We start from the raw sequence: 25,372 nt of genomic DNA, 5'->3' as shown, positions 1-25,372 counted from the left end.
CCTTTGCAACCAGAGAGATGGTAGTTTGTTTGTTTGGCAAATGTGTTTTTGCAGGGGGTGTGATATACTCCTGAGTATTGAAGGAGGGAGTAGCACAGCTTTACTAGCTATTCCTGCAGACCTGCATGTAACTTAATTCTTGTAGATTTATAGGTTCATAGGTGTTTACTAGGCTATTGACGCAAAGGCCTTTTTAAGTCTAGCCAAGCATCCCAAATTTTTGACAAGTTCTGGTACCCTTGATAAGTGCAAACAGGGGCTTGGGAGGTGAAACATTTACAAGCAGGGACCTGGGAGATGAACCTTATACAGGCTGCTTGTGTCCATTAGAGACATAGGTGCCAAACCAGGGATGACTTTGCTGTTCCCCATCCAGTTGTCAAAGTTACACTTGAATTGGGTTAGGGAGTAAGTCTGCACATGTATGGGGAGCCTGTTCCAGAGAAGAGGTAGTCTCTGGGATACATACCTGTGTCTCCAGCAGGTCCTATTTATATCACAGACAAGGTTTAAGCCTTTAGAATGGATACATCTGGTGTTGTTTGTTTTGCAGATATGCAGGAGGTCCATCATAGTAGGAGACAGATTACAGAGATAGGGCCTTGAGGCGGTCTGCACAGGACATGTTACTTACACCCTGTATTCTTTTAGTGAGGAACCTCTGCGGATGTTCCATTTTTTGGATATACCGTTAGGTACATACCAAAGGGGGCATTGTACTTAATGATAAGTCTGAAGACTGCTGAATACAGTGGAACAATAACTTCAAGATTATGTCACCCCAGATGGACTCAAACCCACAATCTCTGGCGTAGGAGGCCAGTGCTGTATCCATTAGGCCACTGGGGCCTGACAAAAAACTCATATGCATTAGCCAGGAATTAAACCCAGGCCTACCTTGTGTCAGGTAAGAATTCTACCACTGAACCACCAATACTTTAGGAAGTAGCTCTCTGGTTATATTGGATTTAATAGCCATCTTATATGAGATAATCATGCTAAATAAGAAGAATTTGCACAGAAGCATAGGATTAAATTGCCATTTGGGATCCAAAGGATACCAGATCAACAGTGTACAAGCACTTAGCTGTATCACTGGTGGGGCATATGCAAAGCTTGCTGCTATGTGCAGATTACCACTTCATGCCGAGGAACAGGGTACATTACAAAGTTTTATGGTGGGCAAAATCATTGCATAAATTTTGTATCTGTAATTACCACTGTTTTCAGCATAAAATAGTCTTTCTTGGGTGGCGTAAGCCAAGGAACCTTGTTGGCTAGGCTTACATAGGCCCTTGGGCCGATAGCCTAGTACCTACCTATGAACCTATAAATTTCAGATTCATTTTCAAATGTTATTGCATTTTAAGTAGTCAATACATTTGCAGAGTTGTAGACAACGTGTGCATTTCACAGTTGATATTACTTCAGTGTGAGGTTGTTGCTGAAGGCAATGGTACTCTGAAGAAAGATATGCTGTTGTGTAGTTTAGCCTGACTTACTAATATCCTTATCAGTGATCCCACTCAGTTATTCCTGAATGCTCCTTTCACTGCCTTCTCTTGGAATCAACATTGCAGCTCATCAATTGTGTTGGAGCTTGGTGACTGCACCCCACAAGTTCAAATCTTGAATTATAGCATCTGGTCAAGTCTTGGTGAAAAAACTTTACAGCCTCATTGTTTCTTGCAGAACTATCCCATAAACTGACAAATAGATGTTCATAGGTAGGTACTAGGCTATTGGCCCAAGGGCCTACATAAGCCTAGCCAGCAAGGTTCCATAGCTTATACCACCCAAGAAAGTTATTTTCCTGTGCCACTGTCGAGCAGAGGCACAGAAGTGATCTTTGTGTTTCACTGTTGCAGTCATCACACTAGGGTTATCTGCCTGCAGGTAGCCCTCAGTTGGCCCGAATACCAGAGACTTAGTATTTCTGCATCATATGCTGTCACTCCAGGACTGACGTCAAGTCGTCAGGGGGTATAAAAACAGACAGCCAGTGCCATTACATCAGTCTTTCTTGCCGAGGAGCCAGAAGCAGTTCACACGAGTGCCGGTCGCCCTCTACCTGAGTTTTTGTTTACGAATTGAATCATTCTGAAGTCTTCTAAAGCTAAGCACCCCGTTGGGGATCCTTTTTTCTTGCTCTAACCGATGTCAGAAAAAGTTAACAGTAGTTTTGCCTGTGGAAAGCAAATACCACACCAAGATTTTCATTCTTACTGCATCACCTGTTTAGGCCCAGACCACGGCGTACCTCGCTGTCAATTTTGTGCCTTGTTCAACACCTGAACCATTAATTGTCGGGCCCTTATTGTCACTAAATACTTTCGTTCTCGATCTCCGCATTCCAAAATGGCTTTGGTAAGCCATCCGACTACCGATATTCTGAAAAAACATAAGGATAAAGACAGAGACTGACCACACAGGTCCAAAACTGCTGACGACACTTCCGTTAAGCTAGACGCCAGTTCACCAGTACTCAGTGAGGTGCTTTCGCAACCCCTGGTGCCTGCTTCTATAGATTCGCAGGCCTCTACTGAGACCCGTTCGGAGTCCGGTATGCAGCGAGACTCTTCGACTATGGAACCTGTGGATGTCTGTACCTTGGATGGGTCCGGAGCTGCTGAGCAGTCACCGGCTTCTGAGGAAGTTCTTTGCACTACCGATGTTCGACACAAACCAACGACCTCTTTCGTGTCTTCAATTCTGTCTAACACTACCGAGTTTCTAAGGCCAAGAGTACGCACTACGCCTAGAAAACCGATAACTAAAGCGCATGCACCTGCTTCCTTGCCACATCATCAAATGCTTAAAATGACAAAAGACCTAATTATGCTGATTAGGGGAAGCCAGCCTTCCCCTGCTAAGAGAAAAAGAGATCAGTCCCCTGCAGCTTCAACAGACCAAGAGTCCGAAGACTCTGAGGTATCTGATTATGAAGACATGCCCTTATCTGCTTATGAGGATTCTGATGCAGAGGAATCCATTCCCTCTGCCTCTCCTCCAGAGGATTTTTCTTTTGGTGAAACCTTACATACCTTAAGAGAGCATTTCCCTTGGGAATGCTAAGACTATCCTCAGTCCAAAAAGAGACTCAGAGAATTTCTAGATTTGCCACAACATAGGCCTTTAGCATTACCCCCAGTCCTGGAAGTTGTTGATGATATCTTTATGGAATCCAGCCTTACCCCTGATACTTTACCCCCTGCTCCTAGGAAACCAAACAGGTACCACAGAGTACCTGATTCTCACAAATTCCTTTTCAAAAATCCTACTGCTGATCCAGATATCATTTCCCAGGGGCCTAAAGGTATCAACGTTACTACAGCTAAGAATCCCACCCCTTCAGACAGGGATTCCAGAGCTTTGGACAGATGGGGTAAGAAAGTATATACCTCTGCAACTCTCGCCATTAGGGCTCTGGATTGTCAGTTTCATATGCTGAAGTACCAACAACATGTTATGGAACTTATTAAGCAAAAAAATAGCAACCGTTACAGACTGTGCAGAAAACAAAGAATTGCAAGAGTTTATGCATTCTGCAAGCCAAGTCAGCAAGCATACATTGCAGTGTAGTTTTGATGCCCTAGAACATCTTGCAGGGAAGCAGTCACTGGTTCTGTACTGAGAAGGCATGCTTGGCTTAAGGACCAGACCTTGCCAGACCATGTCAAATAAAAGTTATTAGATGCTTCTTTGCACAAGGACAGTCTGTGTGGCACCAAAGCAGAAGAGGTTCTTAAAAAGATGGAAGAAAAAGCAAAATCTTTGCAGACAGTTAAAGAATTCTTGCAAGTACAGCCTCCTAGATTCAGTAGGCATTCCCCCTCGAAACATTGGTCCTTTCCAGCCCCCTCAAGGTCATCTCAAACCAGACCCAGGGGTAACAGACCACCCAGACTACAGTTTCAGGGTATGTAGAGATCTAAGCAATGGAGTGCTTCCACCTTCAAAGCAGGGAGTGCTAAGCCACCCCCTTACGGAACGAATTTCCATTGACTTCTCAACTCCACTCCCCACCTCTGCCCAACTACTTGTGCCCCTAGGAGGAAAATTTGCCCTTCATGCAAAAAACTGGATTTCCATCACCAAAGACCGATGGTTCCTCAACATTGTATCCCAGGGGTTTAAATTTTACTTCCACTCACTGCCAACCCCAAATGGGTTCCCAGACCTTCCTCCAAACCATTGGGCAGAGGCACAAAATCAAGTTCAATCCCTTTTCTCTATAAAAGGCAATTCAACCTGTTCCTGCGGAACAGACAATCCAAGGATTCTATTCCAGACTCTTCCTGGTACCCAGAAAAAAGGGCACGTGGCACCCAATCCTAGATCTGTCAATTCTTAGCACCTTAATGGTGGTACCAAAATTCAAAATGCTTACCCTGCAGCAGCTTCTACCTTTGCTAGCCAAGGGTGATTGGTTAGTCACCCACGACTTAAAAGAAGCTTATTTGCACATCCCTATAAGTGACTCATGCAGGAAATATCTACGCTTCAGAGCAGAGCAGGATCTATGCATTATCAGTTCTCTGCACTTCCCTTTGGCTTATCCACTGCTCTCAGAGTATTCACAAAATGCCTGGCTTCAGCCATTGCTTACTGCAGACAGATAAATATCCAAATTTACCCGTACGTGGACGACTGCCTGATTCAGGCAGACAGTCAGGAAATGCTGTTGCAGCACCTGACATTTGTAAAAAACCTTCTAACCTCCCTGGGGTACACCACCAATGAAAAGAAATCAAAACTTGTCCCCAGTCAAAAGATTGTATTCCTGGGAGCAAGCTTGGACACAGCATCCCAGATGGCATTCCTCACTCCAGAAAAACAAGCCTATCTGACAGACTGTTTTACTCAAATGGCCACCAGAACCCAGCTATCCGCAAGGAAAATCCTGCAGGCCCTGGGTTCATGGCCTCATGCATCCCACTAATTCCATATGCCAGACTGCATATGAGGAAACTTCAATGGTACTTAAAAAGTTTTTGGTGCCAACATTCTCAGGACCTGGAAACCATCATTCCTATCATACCCTGTCTAAGGACAGAGTTTCTTGGTGGGCAGCAGCATGCAACTACAACAAAGAACTGCCCTTTACTCAACCCCTCGCCACCCAGACCCTAACCACAGATGCATCAGACTGTGCCTGGGGGGCACTCATGGACAGCAAGTGCATTCAGGACCACTGGAGCCCAAGTCAAATTCATCTGCACATCAACCAAAAAGAGATGCTAGCTGTGCAGCATGCTCTGACAGCTTTCAGATCCCTACTCTCACCAGGACACCTGCTAATAAAAACAGACAACCCCACAATTATGTGGTACATCAACAAGCAGGGGGAACACACTCTTACCCAGTCTGCAGACTAGCCATTGCCCTGTGGAACACAGCCTTGGACATGCAGGTCCATCTGCAAGCTCAATTCCTACCAGGCAAACAAAACTCACTGGCAGACGACTTAAGCAGAAATCTCCTAGACCCAGACAAGTGGCAATTAGAGCCCAGCAACTTCAACCTTCTGATTCAGAAATGGGGGACCCCAGAGTTGGATCTATTTTCCTCCCCCTGCAATCACCAGCTCAGCAAATTCTGCACCAAGACTCCTCACAGCCTGGTCTGGAAAGTGGATGCCTTATCCTTCCAGTGGGTAAATCTCTCAATCTATGCCTTTCCCCGTCAGCCCCTTCTCTGAAGAGTATTGCTCAAGATAAGACAGGACAGACCAAGGACAATTCTGATTGCCCCGGACTGGCCACGCCAGCATTGGTACCCGCTCCTGTGCAGCCTGTCATCGGTGGCACCTACACCAGAACCCAACCCTGCCCTCTCAGCAGGGGGGGGGCAGATCTTGCATCTGCAACTGCAAACCCTAAATCGTGCAGCCTGGCTTATTCTGGGAATTCTCCCCAGTAACCAGCCTAAGCAAGCAGGTGCTGGACGTCATTCTTGAAGCCAGAAGACCCAGTACAAGGAAATCCTATGCTGATAAGTGGAAAAGGTACTGTTCCTGGATTCATTCTAAAGGAGAGGACACAAACCTGCCCTCCCTGCCTCTAATCCTGGATTACTTAGCAGATCTACTCCACAGAGGCATATCCTTCTCCACCATTAAGATTCATGCCTCTGCCATTTCAGATCATTACAACACTGAGCCACCTCTCTTCTCTCGCCCTCTTATCAAACCGTTCCTGAGAGGGGCAAACAACTTAAGGCTGCCAAGGAGGACACCCACCCCTGCTTTGGACCTTAACCTTGTACTGGAAAAGCTCACGCTTCCCTCCTTTCAGCCTGTAGCATCAGCAGAGTTAAAATTCCTCTCTTGGAAAACAACCTTGCTTCTGGCCATCACTTCAGTTAGAAGCGTGTCTGAGCTACAAGCACTCATGCCTGTGGAACCCTTCATTATTTTCCATGCTGACAGGGTTTCCCTCAAGACTAAGCCTTCCTTTATGCCTAAAGTGGTATACAGCGTGGCTCTCAACCTATCTATCCATTTGCCAACCTTCTTCCCTAATCCTCAAAATAAAGGGGAAAGGATTCTTCACTCCTTGGACGTGCACAGACAGCTCAGATTCTACCTTCATAGGACTAAGCCCTTCAGGAAATCTGACCAGTTACTAGTCAGCTTTGCACCAGGGGCAGAGGGCAAGGCCATTTCTAAACAAACAATTTCCAAATGGATAGCACTCTGCATCCATTTCTGCTACAAGCACAATGGGAAACCAAGCCCGCAGGGGGTCAGAACACATTCCAGTAGGGCAACTTCTACCTCTACAACATTCCTCAGAGGAGTCCCTACCAGGGACATCCTGGAAACTGCTACCTGGAGTTTTGTACACACCTTCACCAAGCATTACCACCTGCCTATCTTTTCCAAATCCAGAGCGGGTTTTGCTACAGCAGTCCTGCAAGGCATACTAGCCAGCCCCAACTCTTCTTGACTGCCTCCACCCTTCTTCAGCTTTGGGAATCTACCCAAGTGTGATGAGTGCAACAGTGAAACATGAAGAACATAGTACAGTTGTGTACACTTACCGTAACTGTAGATGTTCGAGTGTATTCACTGTTGCAGTCCTGGTTTCCCTCTCTGCAGCCCCTTGTTTCTCTTTCTTTCTCTCCTTTCTATGCCTATTACTCACCGCTTTCTGGGGTATTGGTATTGGTGTTTACTTTTTACTGGTGGTGTTTCCCCACCATAACTTAGCTCCCTATTTGGAGGGCTCCTCACATTTGAGGCAAGAAAAACTGATGTAATGGCGTTGGCTGCCTGTTTTTACACCCCTGACGTCAGTCCTGGAGCGACAGCAACCGACGCAGAAATACTAAGTGTCTGGTATTCAGGCCGACTGAGGGCTACCTGCAGGCAGATAACCCTAGTGTGATGACTGCAACAGTGAATACACTCGAACATCTACATTTATGGTAAGTGTACACAACTGTACTTTCCTCTGACAGGAAGTAGCATTACTGTCGCTCATGAAACAGACATCTTGGTAAATAATTTGAGCTTCTCACGGAAATACTACTCCCCGTAAAATTACCAACTTTTTGCTTTTTGTGGGTTAAATACTGTACTAAACGATTATACAAAAGAGTCCCTTTCTTTTTGTGTTGCCACTATTTCTGTTGACTTCTGAATATGTGAACATCATTCATATGGTGCTCTGTGCTTCAGATGTTAAAACGTTCTAGATAATACCATGTTACATGAGTTGTAGGTGTTTACAGACAAATTCTTATTTCCCTGTTTGTTTTTCTTTTTCTTTAAAAGCACTGGGGAAAAATGGCGAACAAGAAGAAAAATGATAACACCAACATTTCACTTTAAAATATTGATGGATTTTCTGGAGGTGATGAATGAACAAGCAAAAATATTGGTGGAGAAGCTGGAGAAGAAGGCAGACAAAGAGGCCTTTAACTGCTTTAGCGACATCACCTTGTGTGCACTGGACATTATTTGTGGTAGGTGGAAGTAATTTATTCTGCATCCCATCTTTCATTTTTTTAAATATTGATAATAATGCAGATAGTTGATAAGCATAACAAACCATGGAATTTATGAAAGATCAGAAGGATATGCAGATTAAACTAACAAAGACAATGCCCCCTTATATTTGTTGATGTTCTTCCCTAAATTTTAAGAAGAGAAGGTCAGCCTGTTAAAACAGTCATTTTTAGAATGTGTAAATCTACTACAAGTGTATTCGCAAGCAAACAAAATAAATGGGTTTAGGTAGGTTTCTGCCTACAGAGTAGGAAATGGTACTCATTACTCTTTATTTTTCTTACTGTGTCCCTTAACCAGCTCCACAAACTACTGCAGCTCCAGACATATACCACCTTTGCAGCTAAATGTCATGAAAAAAAACTCTTAGTAAAACCATTTTACTGTAATCAACTCCTTCCATTATACCAGGGATGTCCAACCTTTTGGCTTGCCGGGGCCACATTCACTGAACAGAAATTGTCTTGGGGCAGCATATAAAATATATCATATAGTTACCTCTTTCGCTACCACGGGAGACCAAAGTCAACCTCCTGGCTGTACTGTAGGTGCATTTGAACAATTAATAAATGCCTAATATTTGCCTTAAAATTCTAATTCTCATTCTGATTTTAATTCTCTAATCTAACAGTTAACTCTAACATCTTAGTTAATATACAGATTTTTTTTTACAAATAAACAGATATTCACTATAGCACTAGCATTTCACACTGGGAAAACCACTCCAGCAGTCCATCTACATACAATGTCAACATTAGCAGTCCTACAATACTATAATCCACAAAAATAAGCCAACAAATTTGCAATAAAGTATAAAATTCACATTACTGACTTAATAAAACAATTCTTAATAAGCTACAAGAGGGTCTAACCCAAACAAATGACTAATGCCAGAAACATGGCCTCAAGCTAAATGCCAAAAAATGCACAATCATCCCCTTTGAGTGATGTCCCCACAAATTATCACGTTAATAACAATGTTGTAAGCACGCAATCAGTTGTGAGGTGCTTGGGCACCCAGGTTGATAGAAATTTGACTTTTGACCACCGCATTGTCTCAGTTGTACGGAAAGCTTTTTACATGGCCCACCTCATTAGTAAGGGTATCTCATCCAGGGACAAGGAGGTCATAACATCCCTGTATTCTTCCTTTACAAGAGCAATTATTTAGTGCAACACCCCTTTTGGCATGTGCCTCAGCAAAACACCCTACCAAAAGAAAGACTACACCAATTTCTGACAAAAAAAGTTCAAAGGACTAAGTTCACGTAGTTATCCAAACAGACTAAAAAGCTTCTTGCTTTCCTCTGTCTCTCATTGGCCCCTATAAATTTCATCACTGGCTTGCTTTCCAGGCTAAGAAAGATCCTGCCTTAAGAGACTTTCTCCACCTCAGAAATACTGGTTATATTTAAAACACTCACTACAAAGACCACAGCCTTCACTGCAACTTAAACAAGCCACCTTGTATGGACAGGTTCTTGACACAAAAACTTTCAACTTCTGTAAAAATCTCCTCTCATTATCAAACAATGTAGTTCAACAACACTACAACTGGATGGATAGCCATGAATGTACTCCTTAAGTAAGTAGCATAGCCTTCATCAAACCGGAAGGAAAATCCACATACTAAACTTTCCCAGCTGGATGGCTAAGATCTAATATTGATTACTCGTCTACTTGTCTAAGAAGAGGGGCCTATTTAACTAAGAATTCCATTTGCAAAAATATAGTCAGTATACATATTAAATCTCTCTCTCTTACACACACACAAAAGGAGCCCCTACTTGTAAAATAGGCAACCTCGGTAATCACATGACACAGTCTCACTGATTGAAATTGTCTGGAAGTCAAAATATCTGAAAAAAAAATCATAATAGAGATGGCTTCATCCATGTAATTTCCCACCAGCAAAAGGACCATCAATAAATCAACAAACTGCTCAGCAAAAATTAAATCAATAAGAAATCTATAAACTCTCTAAGATCATACTACATACTGGAGTAAACATATAACTTCCCTAGAATCTAAAGCCATTTGACATTCAGACATTTTAATTTGTGCAGAAGTTATTCACAGACTGACCGTTTACTAAGTTGTAATGCTGACCATCGCTTTTGAAAAAAACAAATTCCCAGACTTTGTCAATAGCTCAAAGTGAAGAAAAGATTACTTTTTTTATTTATTATGTATTTATTTAATTTTGGAAAACATCTTTATAACTGTTAAATTGATTACACACACAGAAACACAGAAAAGTTATTGTGATAAGTAAACCACAGATTGCTGCAAGAAATCAGTCACAGCACACTATGCTTACATCCGAACCAATGAAGCATACCTGTCAATTCCAAAAGAATTAAAGTAGCTTAATAAGCAAGTTATTTGCAAGGTTACATGGCAGTTTATATTGGAAATAAGTGGAGATATTAAAAACGCTCTGTTTCTCATAATTATGCTGAAAAGTCTTCCAAGGTAAATACAACCTTCTGATTTAGCATAGAACCATACCTCTCAACCTTAGAGCAAGAATTCTGGATAAAGCAAAAAATAAAATTAGGACACAGGCCCAAAAATAGTTATGCATCACAGACACCATTGAAACAAGTGTAGCTGCAAACATTATACATCACGTATAATGTTTCTATCCCATTATTGTCAGTTAAGTATTATATGGCTCATTCAATCCTGCCTTCTTTTGCAACAAAGAAAACCATACTTTGAAATGACAAATCATTAAAAATAATAAAACACATTGGCTCCACATCCTGCAACTTCCTACCTGCAAACAACCACATAGCTTTCAGTGAAACTAGGTCTGCTTATTTACACAGAATGACACCTCTCCCTAATTAAGTCTAATGGTATACAATCTACCAGGATCTGGACTACCTGAAATAAATTAAATTATGGCCTGTAAATTGCAAGTGCACTTTGTTTAATTAAACTACATTTCAAAGCCCACTTGCTGTATTTTTTCAGTAACATCCCAATATCCATTTCCAGGTCACTTTACAAGACATTGGCAGTGGTAGACTTAGCATCCTCTAGTCTAGATCCCTACAGGACCACACTCATACTGCTAACATTGTCCATTAAATGTAAATATCCATCCACTGTAAATGGCAAGAAGCTGTGTCTTAAAAAAATCTATTTTTGGCATTCCTAGTACCCAAGTATCAGGTTTTGAAATAAAGAAACATATTCTCCACAGTTTGTAAGTCTCTGTCTTTAATACCAGAAAACAAAGACAAACGAGTACCAGTGATCTCCACAACAACACTCAGCAACACGATTTGGTTTTAGCGCTTTCAATCACTTTTATTCTGTGACCTTCTTCAGAAAATACTTTTTTCATGTAGTTACTTCCTTTTATACTCTTAAACAGGAAATGACATTTGATGACACCATTAATACATCTTTACCTTGTGTATAAACCATTTGTTTTCATCTTTGAAACAGTTCATACATTATTAATTGAAAGTAATATATATTTGTATAAAAAGTTATTTACATACAAAATTATATATATATATATATATATATATATATATATATATATTTATAAAAAATACAAATGTATAATAATTGACTGCTTAAATTACTTATATTTTAAAAAACATTTTATGTTAATTGTTTCATTTAGTTATTGTTATCAGTTGTTTCAGGCGGATTTATGAGCACAATTTAGCAATTAAAAAAAGTGATAAAACCAATGCTCTATACAGACATTCCAGCATTTACAAGGAATTTAAGAAATTTGAATTCTTTGTGTTGGACAATGTAGACAAAATCATTTTTGGGGGAGACTTAAACAACATTCTAGAATGTAAAGAAGCATATTGGCAGCTATATTTAGGGGCAGACAGATTCCCTGGATTAAATGAAACAATTAACATAAAATGTTTTTTAAAATATAAGTAATTTAAGCAGTCAATTATTATACATTTGTATTTTTTATACATATATATATATAATTTTGTATGTAAATAATAACTTTTTATACAGATATATATTACTTTCAATTAATAATGTATGAACTGTTTCAAAGATGAAAACAAATGGTTTATACACAAGGTAAAGATGTATTAATGGTGTCATCAAATGTCATTTCCTGTTTAAGAGTATAAAAGGAAGTAACTACATGAAAAAAGTATTTTCTGAAGAAGGTCACAGAATAAAAGTGATTGAAAGCGCTAAAACCAAATCGTGTTGCTGAGTGTTGTTGTGGAGATCACTGGTACTCGTTTGTCTTTGTTTTCTGGTTCCAAGTGTACCATTCGTGGTGCTGTGCTGTATAGATGTTCTTCGTCTTCCATTGCTGCAGTCCTTACTATTGGGTATAGTCCGCATCCAGTCGGCCCGAATACCAGAGTATAAGGCTGACGTCGGTCAGGGCGCATTAGACTGACGTCAGTACGTCAGGGTACTAATGCGCATGACCGGCGTCATATCCTCAGTCTTTTTTGCCGCGTTGTCCGATGCAGAAGCAGTTTTGCGAGTGCAGGTTGGCGTTCTGAAATATTTCCGAAACCGGAGTTTCAGACCGAATCAGAGTTGGCTAAGTACCCGTTGGGGAACATTTTGGTTTTTCTTGCCTCAGTATTTAACGGATGTCAGAAAAAGTGAATAACTGTATTTCTTGTGGGAAACAGATACCTCATAGGGATTACCATACATTGTGTATACCTTGTTTAGGGCCTGAGCACGACGTTGTTGGTTGCCGCTCTTGTGCTAGGTTTAACAAACGCACTATTAAGAGGAGGTTAGACTGTGCCAGATTAGTGTTTGGGAAGCGTTGCAATTATAAAATGCCGTCGGATGCTCCGACGCCCGCTTCGTCCAAGAAGCGTAAGGACAAAACAGCGAAACCTAGGGTTGATGAACCGGCAGTCCCGGACGTCGGTTCTTTAGGAGGCTCAGTGGAGCCAGAGGTTTTGCCAGGAGTTTCTATGGAGTCTCAGGCAGAAACTTTACTGTTACAGGATGTACCCTCTCAGGAGGCAGGCCAGGCTGAGGGGGCTTCTCAGGTAACTATTCTTCCCTCTCTTCCCAATGTAGTTAGAGCCTCTCCTTCTGTTGCCAAAACTTCTTTTAGAGGAAGGCCAAGTTCGGTTTCAGTAGGGGCTTCTCCTAGCCTTTCGGGTTCTGTACCTAAGAAACATATGCTTAAAATGGCAGAAGATTTGATTACTATGATTAGGGGTTCTATGGGCCCTCCTGATAAGAGGCCTAGGGTGGAACCAGAGTTTGACAGTTTTGAACAGGGTTCAGGGGCTTCTGAGTCTTCTGCGGAAGATTTGCAGGAGTATCCTCATTATTCTGATTCTGATGTGGATGATGCCACTCCTTCGGCTTCTCCTCCTGGGGATTTTTCATTTTCAGAGACTCTGCATTCCATGAGGGAGCACTTTAAATGGGAAGGCCAGGATTACTCTGATTCCAGGAAGAGGCTTAGGGAATTCTTGTTGTTACCCCAGCATAGGCCCTTAGCTATACCTCCTGTGGTGACTGTGGTAGAAGATGTTTTGCAGAGGCTTCCCTGAACCCTGATTCCTTGCCTCCTGCTCCTGTTAAACCTGATAGGTACTATAGGGTGCCCGAAGCTCATAAGTATTTGTTTAAGAGTCCTAGGGCGGACCCAGAAATTGTTTCTCAGGGGCCTAAAGGTGTTAAAGCCTCTGTGGTTAAAAATCCTGTTCCCACTGACAAAGAGGCAAGGGCGTTAGATAGGTGGGGTAAGAAAGTGTATACTTCCTCCACTCTAGCCATGAGAGCATTGAATTGTCAGTTTCACATGCTGAAATATCAAAATTATCTCCTTTCACAATTAAAATCTAAGGTGGATGCTTTGGCGGAAGGTATTGATTGTAAAGAATTGCTAGATTTGGTTTATGTGTCTGAACAAGTGGGCAAGCATTCTTTGCAATGTGGTTTTGATGCTGTACAGGCCTCCTCGAGGGTGGCTGCCACTAGTTCTGTTCTTCGCAGGCATGCCTGGTTGAGGGATCAAAATTTGGCTGAGCATGTTAAGACAAGGATTTTGGATGCTCCTTTACAGTCTGATGTGTTGTTTGGTTCACCTGTGGAAGCAGTTTTAAAGAAAATGGAGGACAAAGCTAAGTCTATGCAAACTGTTAAAGATTTTTGCAGGTACAGCCACCGAAGTTTAGTAGAAATTGGCCTGCTAAGGGGTGGACATATCCTGCTTATGATTCCCAGTCTAGGGGTAGGTCTAGGCGTGGTAGGGGCAGGGCCCAAGGTTCTTTTAGGCCTAGAACAGGGAGTTCACCTGCTCAGACTTCTGGTGAGGGCAGGGGTCAGTCCTTTCGTAAACAGACCCAATGACCTGCCTTTTCAGCTGCCAGTGGATTCTCGTCTGGCAGCTCCTTTGGAAGGACGACTGTCTCTTTTCAAAGAAAATTGGGATTTAATTCCTCAAGACAGATGGGTGTTGGACATCATTCACCACGGTTACAGATTTTATTTCCATACAATGCCCCCTTTCACAGGCATGCCAGACGTTCCTCCTCCACAAAGAAAAGAGGCTCACAAGCAAATTTCTCTGTTACTCCAAATGAGAGCCATTCAGCCAGTCCCTGTATCAGAAAGGGGCCTAGGATTTTATTCTCGCATGTTCCTAGTACCACAGACGGGGTACACGTGGAGACCAATTTTGGATTTATCTCTCCTCAACACTTATCTGGACATTCCCAAGTTCAAGATGTTGACGTTACAACAGCTTTTACCCCTGCTGGGCAAAGATCACTGGATGGTAACTTTAGATCTCAAGGAAGCTTACCTTCATGTGCCTATCAGGCTAAGTTACAGGAAGTATCTGCGGTTTCGAGCTGGAGATTCTCATTATCAGTTCTCTGCATTGCCCTTTGGCTTATCTACTGCGCCCAGAGTATTCACAAAGGTTCTGGCTCTAGTGATAGCTTACTTCAGGCTACAAGGACTTCAAATCTATCCTTATTTAGACAACTGCCTGATTCTGGCTCAAGAAAAGGAAGACCTTCTACAGCATCTGGAATATGTTATAGCAGTGCTAAGATGCCTAGGGTATTCTGTGAACGAAATAAAGTCCAGTCTAGTACCCTCTCAAGACATGTGCTTTCTGGGTGTGAGACTGCATACAGCAGCCCAGACGGCCTTTTTAACCCCGGACAAACAAAAGAGTCTATCACTTTACTTCCATCAACTATCTCATCAGTCCGTGCTGACTGCAGAGACAGTCCTTCAAGCATTAGGGTTCATGGCATCTTGTATTCTGGTGCTTCCCAATGCCAAACTGCATATGAGGAAGTTACAATGGTATCTCAAAAATGTATGGACACAGCACTGCCAGGATTTAGGCACTGTCTTTCAAATAATACCTTGCCTTCAAAGAGAATTTTTGTGGTGGGCTCAGGAATGTCACCTAAACAAGGGACTCTCTGTGACCCAGCCAGAGGCGAGTCAGATTTTACTGACAGATGCCTCGGACATTGCTTGGGGAGCTCATCTACATGGAAAGTGGATACAAGACAAGTGGCCTGCCAGACTACAGCATCTACATATCAACATGAAGGAGATGTTAGCAGTCCAGTTCGCATTACTGGCTTTCAAGGAGTTACTTCTTCCAGGGCAGGTGTTGATTCTAACAGACAACACAACTGTCATGTGGTACTTCAACAAACAAGGGGGAACACATTCTTATCCTCTATGCAGGCAAGCAATGATTTTATGGGAGACTGCGCTACGCTTGCACCTAACTCTTCAGGCAAGGTTTCTGCCAGGAGCACAGCACTCCTTAGCAGATGTGTTAAGCAGACAAATCATGGATCCCCACAAGTGGAAACTGGATCTTCATGTATTTCAGAAATTGACAGTGTCAGGGGGAACTCCAGACATAGATCTGTTCGCTTCTCCACTAAACCACCAGCTGCCACAGTTTTGCACAAAGGGGTTTCATCACACAGCTTGGAAAGTGGATGCTCTGTCTTTCAGTTGGACGAACCTTCATGTGTATGCCTTTCCACCTCTGCCTCTTCTTCCAAAGGTACTGTTAAAGGTCAGACAGGACAGGCCAAGGATGATTTTGATAGCTCCAGATTGGCCTCGGCAACACTGGTACCCTCTACTACGGAGTCTGGTAAAGAAGCCTCCATGGCCTTTCCCTTTGATTCCACATCTGTTATACCAGCAGGACGGTTATCTGCTCCATGTCAAGCTTCACTCTCTTCATCTGACAGCCTGGCATATTCTGTGTTGAAACACAGCCGGTCTCAACTTCCTCAACAAGTTTTAAATGTGATTATGGAAGCTAGAAGACCTAGTACAAGGAAAGTGTACGCAGCTAAATGGAAGAGATTTTATCTTGGAGTAAAGCAAAGAATTTGGAGATTTCTGAGCCTAATTTGAGTATGGCTCTTCAATATCTTACTGAGTTACTGGACAAGGGTCTGTCCTTCTCTTCCATTAAGATTCATGCTGCAGCAATCTCAGCTCACTATGATTGTGACCCACCATTGTTTTCGCATCCTTTGTTCAAGCAGTTTCTTAGTGGGGCAAAAATATAAGACCCCACGTAGAGCTCCTACTCCTGCTTGGGATCTCAATTTTGTGTTGGAAAAACTTACTCTACAACCTTTTGAGCCTGCGGCTACTGCTGAATTGCAATATTTGTCATGGAAGACTGCTTTTTTGTTGGCTATTACTTCTGCAAGACGGGTGTCTGAATTGCAGGCCCTTATGGCAGTCGAGCCCTTTTGATTTTCCATAAGGATAGGGTATCATTACGTACTAATCCTTCCTTTATGCCTAAAGTGGTTTCTAGTGTGGCTTTAAACCAAACTATTCATTTGCCTACTTTTTATGCAGACCCCCAAAATAAAGGGGAAAAGATTTTGCATACTTTAGATGTACACAGGCAATTGCGTTATTACTTAAGCAGGACTAAGGATTTTAGGCAGTCTCAGCAGTTGTTTGTTTCTTTTGCTTTGAGTTCACAGGGCAAGCCTGTGTCAAAACAAACTATTTCTAGGTGGATTGGCTTTTGCATTGCATTTTGTTATTCCCATCATGGCAAGGAGGTTCCTGCTGGGATCAGGCCTCATTCCACTAGGGCTACTGCCACTTCAACAGCATTTCTACGGGGGGTGGCAACTAAGGATATTTTGGAAGCAGCTACTTGGAGTTCAGTGCATACTTTCTCTAAGCATTATCACCTTCCTATCTACTCTAAGTCTAGGGCTGGTTTTGCCACTGCTGTTTTGCAAGGCATGTTGTCAGCTCCTGCTTCTTTATGATTTGCCAGCCTCCCTTACCTCTGCTTTGGGATTCTACCCAATAGTAAGGACTGCAGCAATGGAAGGCGAAGAACATAGTACAGTTTTGTACCTACCATAAATGTAGATGTTCGAGGATTCCATTGCTGCAGTCCAATTTACCTCCCTCCTTCCCTCTGTGTTTAGGGGTGGTTGTGTAGGTGAGTTTACCTGCTGTATATATTGTTCATGTTTTGGTGCAGGTATTTTGGGCCTTGTCTTTTTAGGGTCTTCTGACATCTGGGGCAAGAAAAGACTGAGGATATGACGCCGGTCATGCGCATTAGTACCCTGACGTACTGACGTCAGTCTAATGCGCCCTGACCGACGTCAGCCTTATACTCTGGTATTCGGGCCGACTGGATGCGGACTATACCCAATAGTAAGGACTGCAGCAATGGAATCCTCGAACATCTACATTTATGGTAGGTACAAAACTGTACTTTTTCTCTGTCTTTAATAATCATCTACTATTGCAGCACTCCCAACACAAACACACACATACACACTAAACCCCCCAACATTTAAAAAATGACATTGTGCCCACCTGATTTGCCAGTATTGATGATCCACCAAAGATATGCTTACTGTTGTCCAATCTATCACTGCTTAGAACCCACCAATGACAAGACAGTACTGGGTGATTTTTTTGTTTGTCAAAAAAAACAATAAACTTTATATGCTACAGTCCCACATTAGTCAATCCACTACTGACCCGTTAACCCTAGGATGCTGTCTCATTCTTACTCCCTGGGACTGCTTTACCTTGGATGACTACTTTTATTTCCTAAGCAAAAGACACAACTTGGAAGATGAGGCAAAAATCCAGACATTCTTCGAAAATCCATACAATTGAGAGGTATGATTTCATATTCAATACAACACTCTCCCTGTCAGGAAAGCTGCAATTTAATGAAAGTGTACTTTTAATGTAGGATGCATTTGTGAGCTAACTTGTTTGTACGTTAGCCTCTTTGTGCATGTGTCTCTCTCTGTCATGCATGCATAAACACACACACACACACACACACACACACACACACACACAGACACACACACACCTACTTTCACGCACATAAACATTCTGCTTTCATGCATGCACTCACTCACTCACACCATACTTACCTATTAACACAGGTTAAGCGCTGGCTCTTTAAAAGGCAATGGCGGCAAATCCATAGAGGAGTCCCTCTTCAGCAAGAACACACACATTGATTCTTTGGCATGAAATAATGGCGCGAACACACAGACCCTTCTTTGGCGCAAAAAAATCAAAACTAGAATGATGCTTTGGTGCATGCGCACACCGATGTTAGCGTTACAGGTCATGGGCGCAAATAACACAACAAAAAAGTGTTTTAGGGCATGCGTACATTGATGTTGGAGTTAGAGGTAGAGGGCCGCATGACAGAGCTCTGAGGGCCGCAGGTTGGACACATCTAATTTATACCATAACTACCATGGGTTTCAGGAACCAAGTATATTCACACACACACACACACACACACACACACACACACACACACACACACACACACACACACACACACACATACACATACAAATTACAGCCACTTGCTTAACTACACACTTTATTTCTCTGCTAACAAAATCATACACTGCAACCCCCCTCTGCCTTGTCAACTTCTTAGCTCAAATCAGAGGAGAAAGAAGCAGAAATCAGGCACAGATTTCAAATGCTTTTCTTAAACACTTAAAACTTTGCTAGAATAAAAAGCTTTGTATTAGCAAACATTTTCTGAAGGATACAAAGTCGGAACAATGCCAAAAGACAACTCTTTACTTTTAAAAAGCTGATTTAATCCACATAACGCCAACCGGAACACACTGAAACTCCCACTAAACACAAAAACAGAATACTGTCATATAACACAACGGACAAAACAAAACGCTAAATGCAGTTTAGCGCTTTCAACCAATACAATTTGGTCTTCTTCAGAACTGCATATAGAAGCATTCAATACGTATATATTAACTTTTTGGCGCCAAAAGACATAGCGTGTCTTAAAGATACATACCTGAAAGATACGTAACTAAAATCCATAACAACTTACATACATTACAGCGTAAATTCATTATTGCACCTCTAATTAATTCATAAGCATCTTAAATAACAGATAAAAAGTGTCTAAATAATGTGTTGCAATTACCTACAAATTATTCATAAATTGTTCATAAATTTAATAAACAAACTGGTCAAATCAGTATGTATAATAAAATAAATAAAATAAAATAATCCCATAACGTAATGCATTCCATAGTTACATTCCTTGCATAGATAAATTCATATGTTAGTACTTATAGAGAGAACTGAGCCTTCACTCAATAATGTAATATTTATAATGCCCATAAATATATTAATAACTATAAAATCAAAGAGGTCAGTAAAGACCAATACCTGTACAGTCCCCTATAACGAGAATGTTATAAAAATTATATATATAGAATGTATGTGTATATAAATATACTAAAAAATAATAATATACACAGAATTGATTGTGTGTATGGTGTATGTCTAAAAAAATGTATGTACATAGTATACCTGTAACGTATTGCCATAATAAATGAGGAAAAATGTGAAAAATATATGTTAAAAAATGTATAAAATAATGTATAAAAATATAGATAAAAAAGGGATAAATGTATTAATGTGACTCAACTGTGGAAAGTACCAAAGCTGCCAATATAGTGTCTCTAATGTACACTTATGCACTCATAAGCTGGTATATCTATATGGAAAAATTCCAAATAAAAGAGTACATTCTAGGTGAGAAGGCTTTTAATTGAAATGCTGTCATTTAATCCTGGTGGTGTAGTCGCATCTAGGAATAGCTGCCACCAACTTTCCCTGTATGCAATAAGAGCTTTAATATCACCACCCCTAGGATTACTCGGTATAACTTCCAATATTACAAATTTGAACATGTGTGTTTCTCCTAACTGTTGTACATGTCTAGATAAAGCATTTGTAAGGTCCTTCACCCTAATGCTATATAAGTGATTATAAATACGCTTTTTAATGCTTCGTTCTGTACGTCCCACATAAAAAGCCTCACAGGAATCACATTTCGCTAGATAAATAACCTGTCGTGTATTACAATTTCCCTTTTTACATTTAATTTTACTTCTATGTCCATTATCCAATCTAAAGTCACCTTTACAGTACATGTATTTACAAAAATTGCAAAAACCACATTTGTTACTACTCCTAACAGCATTTGTGTTATTCGCTTCTTTGATAAGGTGTTCAAATAGTTTCTTCATATTAAAGCCCATCCGATATACAAAATTGGGTTTCATACCCAAAATGTTAACCAAGTATTGATCGGTACTAATCAAATGCCAAAATTGAACAATAATTTGTTTGATTTTATCCGACCCTGTGTTGTATGGTATTATACATGCTCTTAGATAACTGGGTCCCAGTCCTTTATTATTCAAAACAGGCAGGTTTTGAATATCACCCGAACCTAATAACGCTGTATATTTGGTACCCCGATTCCTCATAATATCTGTGATGATATCATCCATCATGTCTTGTGGGTAACCCCGTTCCCTAAAGTAACACTGAATTTGTGAAAATTCCATCTGTAAATCCACTGGATCCGATACCATTCTAACAGCCCTAATGCATTGTCCCTTGAAAACATTAAATTTCAATCTGGGAGGATGGCAACTAGTAAACTCCAGATAATTATTCGAGAAGGTGGACTTTCTGAAGATTTTGGAACTCACTATCCCATTGTGATAAGTTACTAATGTATCCAAATATGGCAGGCCCTTGGAGTCAAAAGCATAAGTGAACTTCAGATAGTCACTACTGTTGTTGATGAAATCTATAAAAATCTGCATTTCATCAAAAGTTCCTTGCCACAACAAATATATATCATCTAAAAATCTGGAGTAGTATGTAACTTTGGAAAAAAGTGGGTTCTTGAACAAAATTTCGTCTTCCCAATTGAGCATGACCAGGTTAGCATAGATGGGGGTGCAAGCCGCCCCCATCGCTACTCCCCTGGTCTGCTGGAAGATCTCACCTTCAAAGTAAATATAGTTATTCTCCAGAACTAGTGACATCATTTCAGTTAACAAACTGATAGTTTCCCATGATAAATCTGTATGGTTCCTTAGGCTGTTAGAAAAGGCTTCTAACCCCTTTTCCTTAGGGATACATGTGAATAAATCAATCACATCAATGGTGATAATGAATTTGGTCTCAATATTCTCAGGGCTTGAAACTGGATAATTTGAAAGAAAACACCACGAATCCTTTACCATATGTGGTATCAATGTATATATATTCTTTAAAGTTGTATCAATAAACTTGCCCATCTTGAAAGTTTTTGATTCACTGCCCGACACTATAGGTCTCAGGGGGGGGGGTCATCACAATTTTTATGAGTTTTAGGAATGCCCACCATAGTTGCTAACTTAGGATATTCTACTTTAATATATTTGTAAATTTCCATGGTAATTCTCCCATCCAATAGAAATTCCTCAATATAGGAGTCAATCCTACGGTAGGCAATATGTAATTGATTCCTAGAAATTGTGGCATAGTTCTCTGTATTATGCAATATATCATAAATTTTTTGTGTATATTTCATACTATCGTAAATGGCTATGCCCCCCCCTTTGTCGGGTTTCATCAATCTAATGGATTTATTGCTTCTAATAGATTTAAGTAAATCCCTTTCCTCTATGGACAAATTGCTGAATTCATCAGCCTTGTTGAAATGTTTATATGCATTGTATATTTCCCTAGTGACAACCTTGTCAAAGGTGTCAATAGTTGGATAATTTGGTGGTGTAAATTTACTCCTAATGGTCAAATTTGACCCTTTAATACCTTTGCTGTCCTCATTTGTATCATTGGTAATATTTTTATCTTTAAAATAAACCTCCAAATTGATTTTCCTGATGTATTTTTTGAAGTCTATCAATACTTCAGTTAGTGAAAACTTAGGATTGGGTATGTATTTCAACCCTTTCTCCATCAATTGAAAATATACTTTGTCTATAGTCAAATCCGTATAGTTAAATATATGAAAATGCCGATACGACACCATCTTTCCTTTAACTACTATCGGATCATCTCCCTCTAAACTAATGTCTTCAGGTGGTCTATTCTCTAATAAATGACAGTGAGTGTCTGCTGAATCAGATACTTTCCCCCTGCGTGTAGAGAACATCGTAGGGGCTACCATCCTTCCTACTTCCTCCTGGTGTAAACCCTGAATCCCCTGCTCTGAAATGGGGGGTGGTTTACTCTCCCATTTGACCGAAAATCCTGTTGAAAATCAGTACTTTGATTCCCCTCAAACTCGTGGTATGTATCAAAGCGCGACATCCTTTCACTGCCTCTAATATCAGGGTCCCTGTGTGAATTCCCCTGAAAATTCCTTTTCCTCGGCCACACATATGCTGTTTTTTGTTGATATTGTACCCTATCCCTCTTGATTTTATCTGTTTTCCTCTTACATAATGTGTTGGCCCATTTTTTAGCTTCAGTGTATTGTTTGTTGTAAAGTTTTTCCCAATCCTTGAACACTAAATCGTTAACTATTTGTGTGTTCATTAATTCCACCTCATGAATGGCCTTACTTAATTTCTCATCATAAAACTTCATAAGTAAACCAATATAATTGAATCCACATTTATCAAAGAAGTCATTAAATTCCTTAATACACTCTTCGGTTAAATCAATACCTAAGGGTAACTTGAAAAATCTCAACCCTTTGGGAACTATCCTGTCATCAATACATTTCTGTAAATACATAATGTCCACTTTGAGTCCATTAATGGTCTTAAGCATCTTTCCCAAGGAATAAATCATGGTCTTTAAATTAACAGTCTCGTTTGTGTTAGGACGACTGGATGTCGTGTCACCTTGTCACCTGCTTCATTATTGTCAACAAGGAAATCAAAAGATAAAAATTGATTGAATAAGTCCAAGCCATGCACCCTAGTACCAGACCCCATTACAGATGATGGATTGTGTGGGTGCTTGCCAGACTCGTTCATATTGAAATTAACCCTGTTGGCAGTCACAGTAGAATAGGTCTTATTAGGTGGTCCCCTCTTTGGTTTGGTGCCAACCCTCTTGGCCTCCAAATCGTAATCATAAATGGAAAAGTCAAAGGTGCAATCAGAGATGTTAATATTGCTACTGGATAAAGGTGCAATAATATCCAGACCTGGAACAGGACTTGTATGTAAGGATTTCTGTCCATTGGGAATGTCAAAACTGTCATTGGAATGTTCTCCCATATGGTCAGACAAATTGTCATTACTGGCTTGAAAATTGCCCTTGCCAACTTGTCTATTGAGAATAGGGTGTTTTACAATTCCGTTGTCGGTCACAATAGGTTTAACATTGCTGTTCCCCCCTAGTCTTTGCAACCCAACCATGGGTATCGCAACTTAGTTCTTGTAACAATTAACAGTTAACTTCATTGGTCACTAGGTTATTGCAGGGTGACATTGCCTGTTATCAGCGTGATTTACCTATACCCTCTAACAGTATCAATTGTTACAAGAACCAAGTTGCGATACCCGTGGTTGGGTCGCAAAGACTAGGGGGGAACAGCAATGTTAAACCTATTGTGACCGACAACGGAATTGTAAAACACCCTATTCTCAATAGACAAGTCGGCAAGGGCAATTTTCAAGCCAGTAATGACAATTTGTCTGACCATATGGGAGAACATTCCAATGACAGTTTTGACATTCCCAATGGACAGAAATCCTTACATACAAGTCCTGTTCCAGGTCTGGATATTATTGCACCTTTATCCAGTAGCAATATTAACATCTCTGATTGCACCTTTGACTTTTCTATTTATGATTGCGATTTGGAGGCCAAGAGGGTTGGCACCAAACCAAAGAGGGGACCACCTAATAAGACCTATTCTACTGTGACTGCCAACAGGGTTAATTTCAATATGAACGAGTCTGGCAAGCACCCACACAATCCATCATCTGTAATGGGGTCTGGTACTAGGGTGCATGGCTTGGACTTATTCAATCAATTTTTTTCTTTTGATTTCCTTGTTGACAATAATGAAGCAGGTGACAAGGTGACATCGACATCCAGTCGTCCTAACACAAACAAGACTGTTAATTTAAAGACCATGATTTATTCCTTGGGAAAGATGCTTAAGACCATTAATGGACTCAAAGTGGACATTATGTATTTACAGAAATGTATTGATGACAGGATAGTTCCCAAAGGGTTGAGATTTTTCAAGTTACCCTTAGGTATTGATTTAACCGAAGAGTGTATTAAGGAATTTAATGACTTCTTTGATAAATGTGGATTCAATTATATTGGTTTACTTATGAAGTTTTATGATGAGAAATTAAGTAAGGCCATTCATGAGGTGGAATTAATGAACACACAAATAGTTAACAATTTAGTGTTCAAGGATTGGGAAAAACTTTACAACAAACAATACATTGAAGCTAAAAAATGGGCCAACACATTATGTAAGAGGAAAACAGATAAAATCAAGAGGGATAGGGTACAATATCAACAAAAAACAGCATATGTGTGGCCGAGGAAAAGGAATTTTCAGGGGAATTCACACAGGGACCCTGATATTAGAGGCAGTGAAAGGATGTCGCGCTTTGATACATACCACGAGTTTGAGGGGAATCAAAGTACTGATTTTCAACAGGATTTTCGGTCAAATGGGAGAGTAAACCACCCCCCATTTCAGAGCAGGGGATTCAGGGTTTACACCAGGAGGAAGTAGGAAGGATGGTAGCCCCTACGATGTTCTCTACACGCAGGGGGAAAGTATCTGATTCAGCAGACACTCACTGTCATTTATTAGAGAATAGACCACCTGAAGACATTAGTTTAGAGGGAGATGATCCGATAGTAGTTAAAGGAAAGATGGTGTCGTATCAGCATTTTCATATATTTAACTATAATGGATTTGACTATAGACAAAGTATATTTTCAATTGATGGAGAAAGGGTTGAAATACATACCCAATCCTAAGTTTTCACTAACTGAAGT

General features: G+C 40.7%; 1 protein-coding gene across 1 annotated transcript in view; it reads left to right on the top strand.

The window, feature by feature from the left end:
- The window catches only part of LOC122794258 (cytochrome P450 4V2), a 1,013,082-nt gene that overhangs the window by 466,960 nt on the left and 520,750 nt on the right, over positions 1-25,372 (top strand). Inside the window, exon 4 of the mRNA XM_044062508.1 lies at positions 7,781-7,971. Coding sequence (XP_043918443.1) covers positions 7,781-7,971 — 191 coding nt within the window. The remainder of the gene's footprint in view (positions 1-7,780; positions 7,972-25,372) is intronic.

Source organism: Protopterus annectens, chromosome 2.part1 (genome assembly GCF_019279795.1).
Source record: "Protopterus annectens isolate FY-2018-M chromosome 2.part1, PAN1.0, whole genome shotgun sequence".
In the NCBI taxonomy this organism is placed as follows: Eukaryota; Metazoa; Chordata; order Ceratodontiformes; family Protopteridae; genus Protopterus; species Protopterus annectens.
This window is presented reverse-complemented; position numbering and strand designations above follow the sequence as displayed.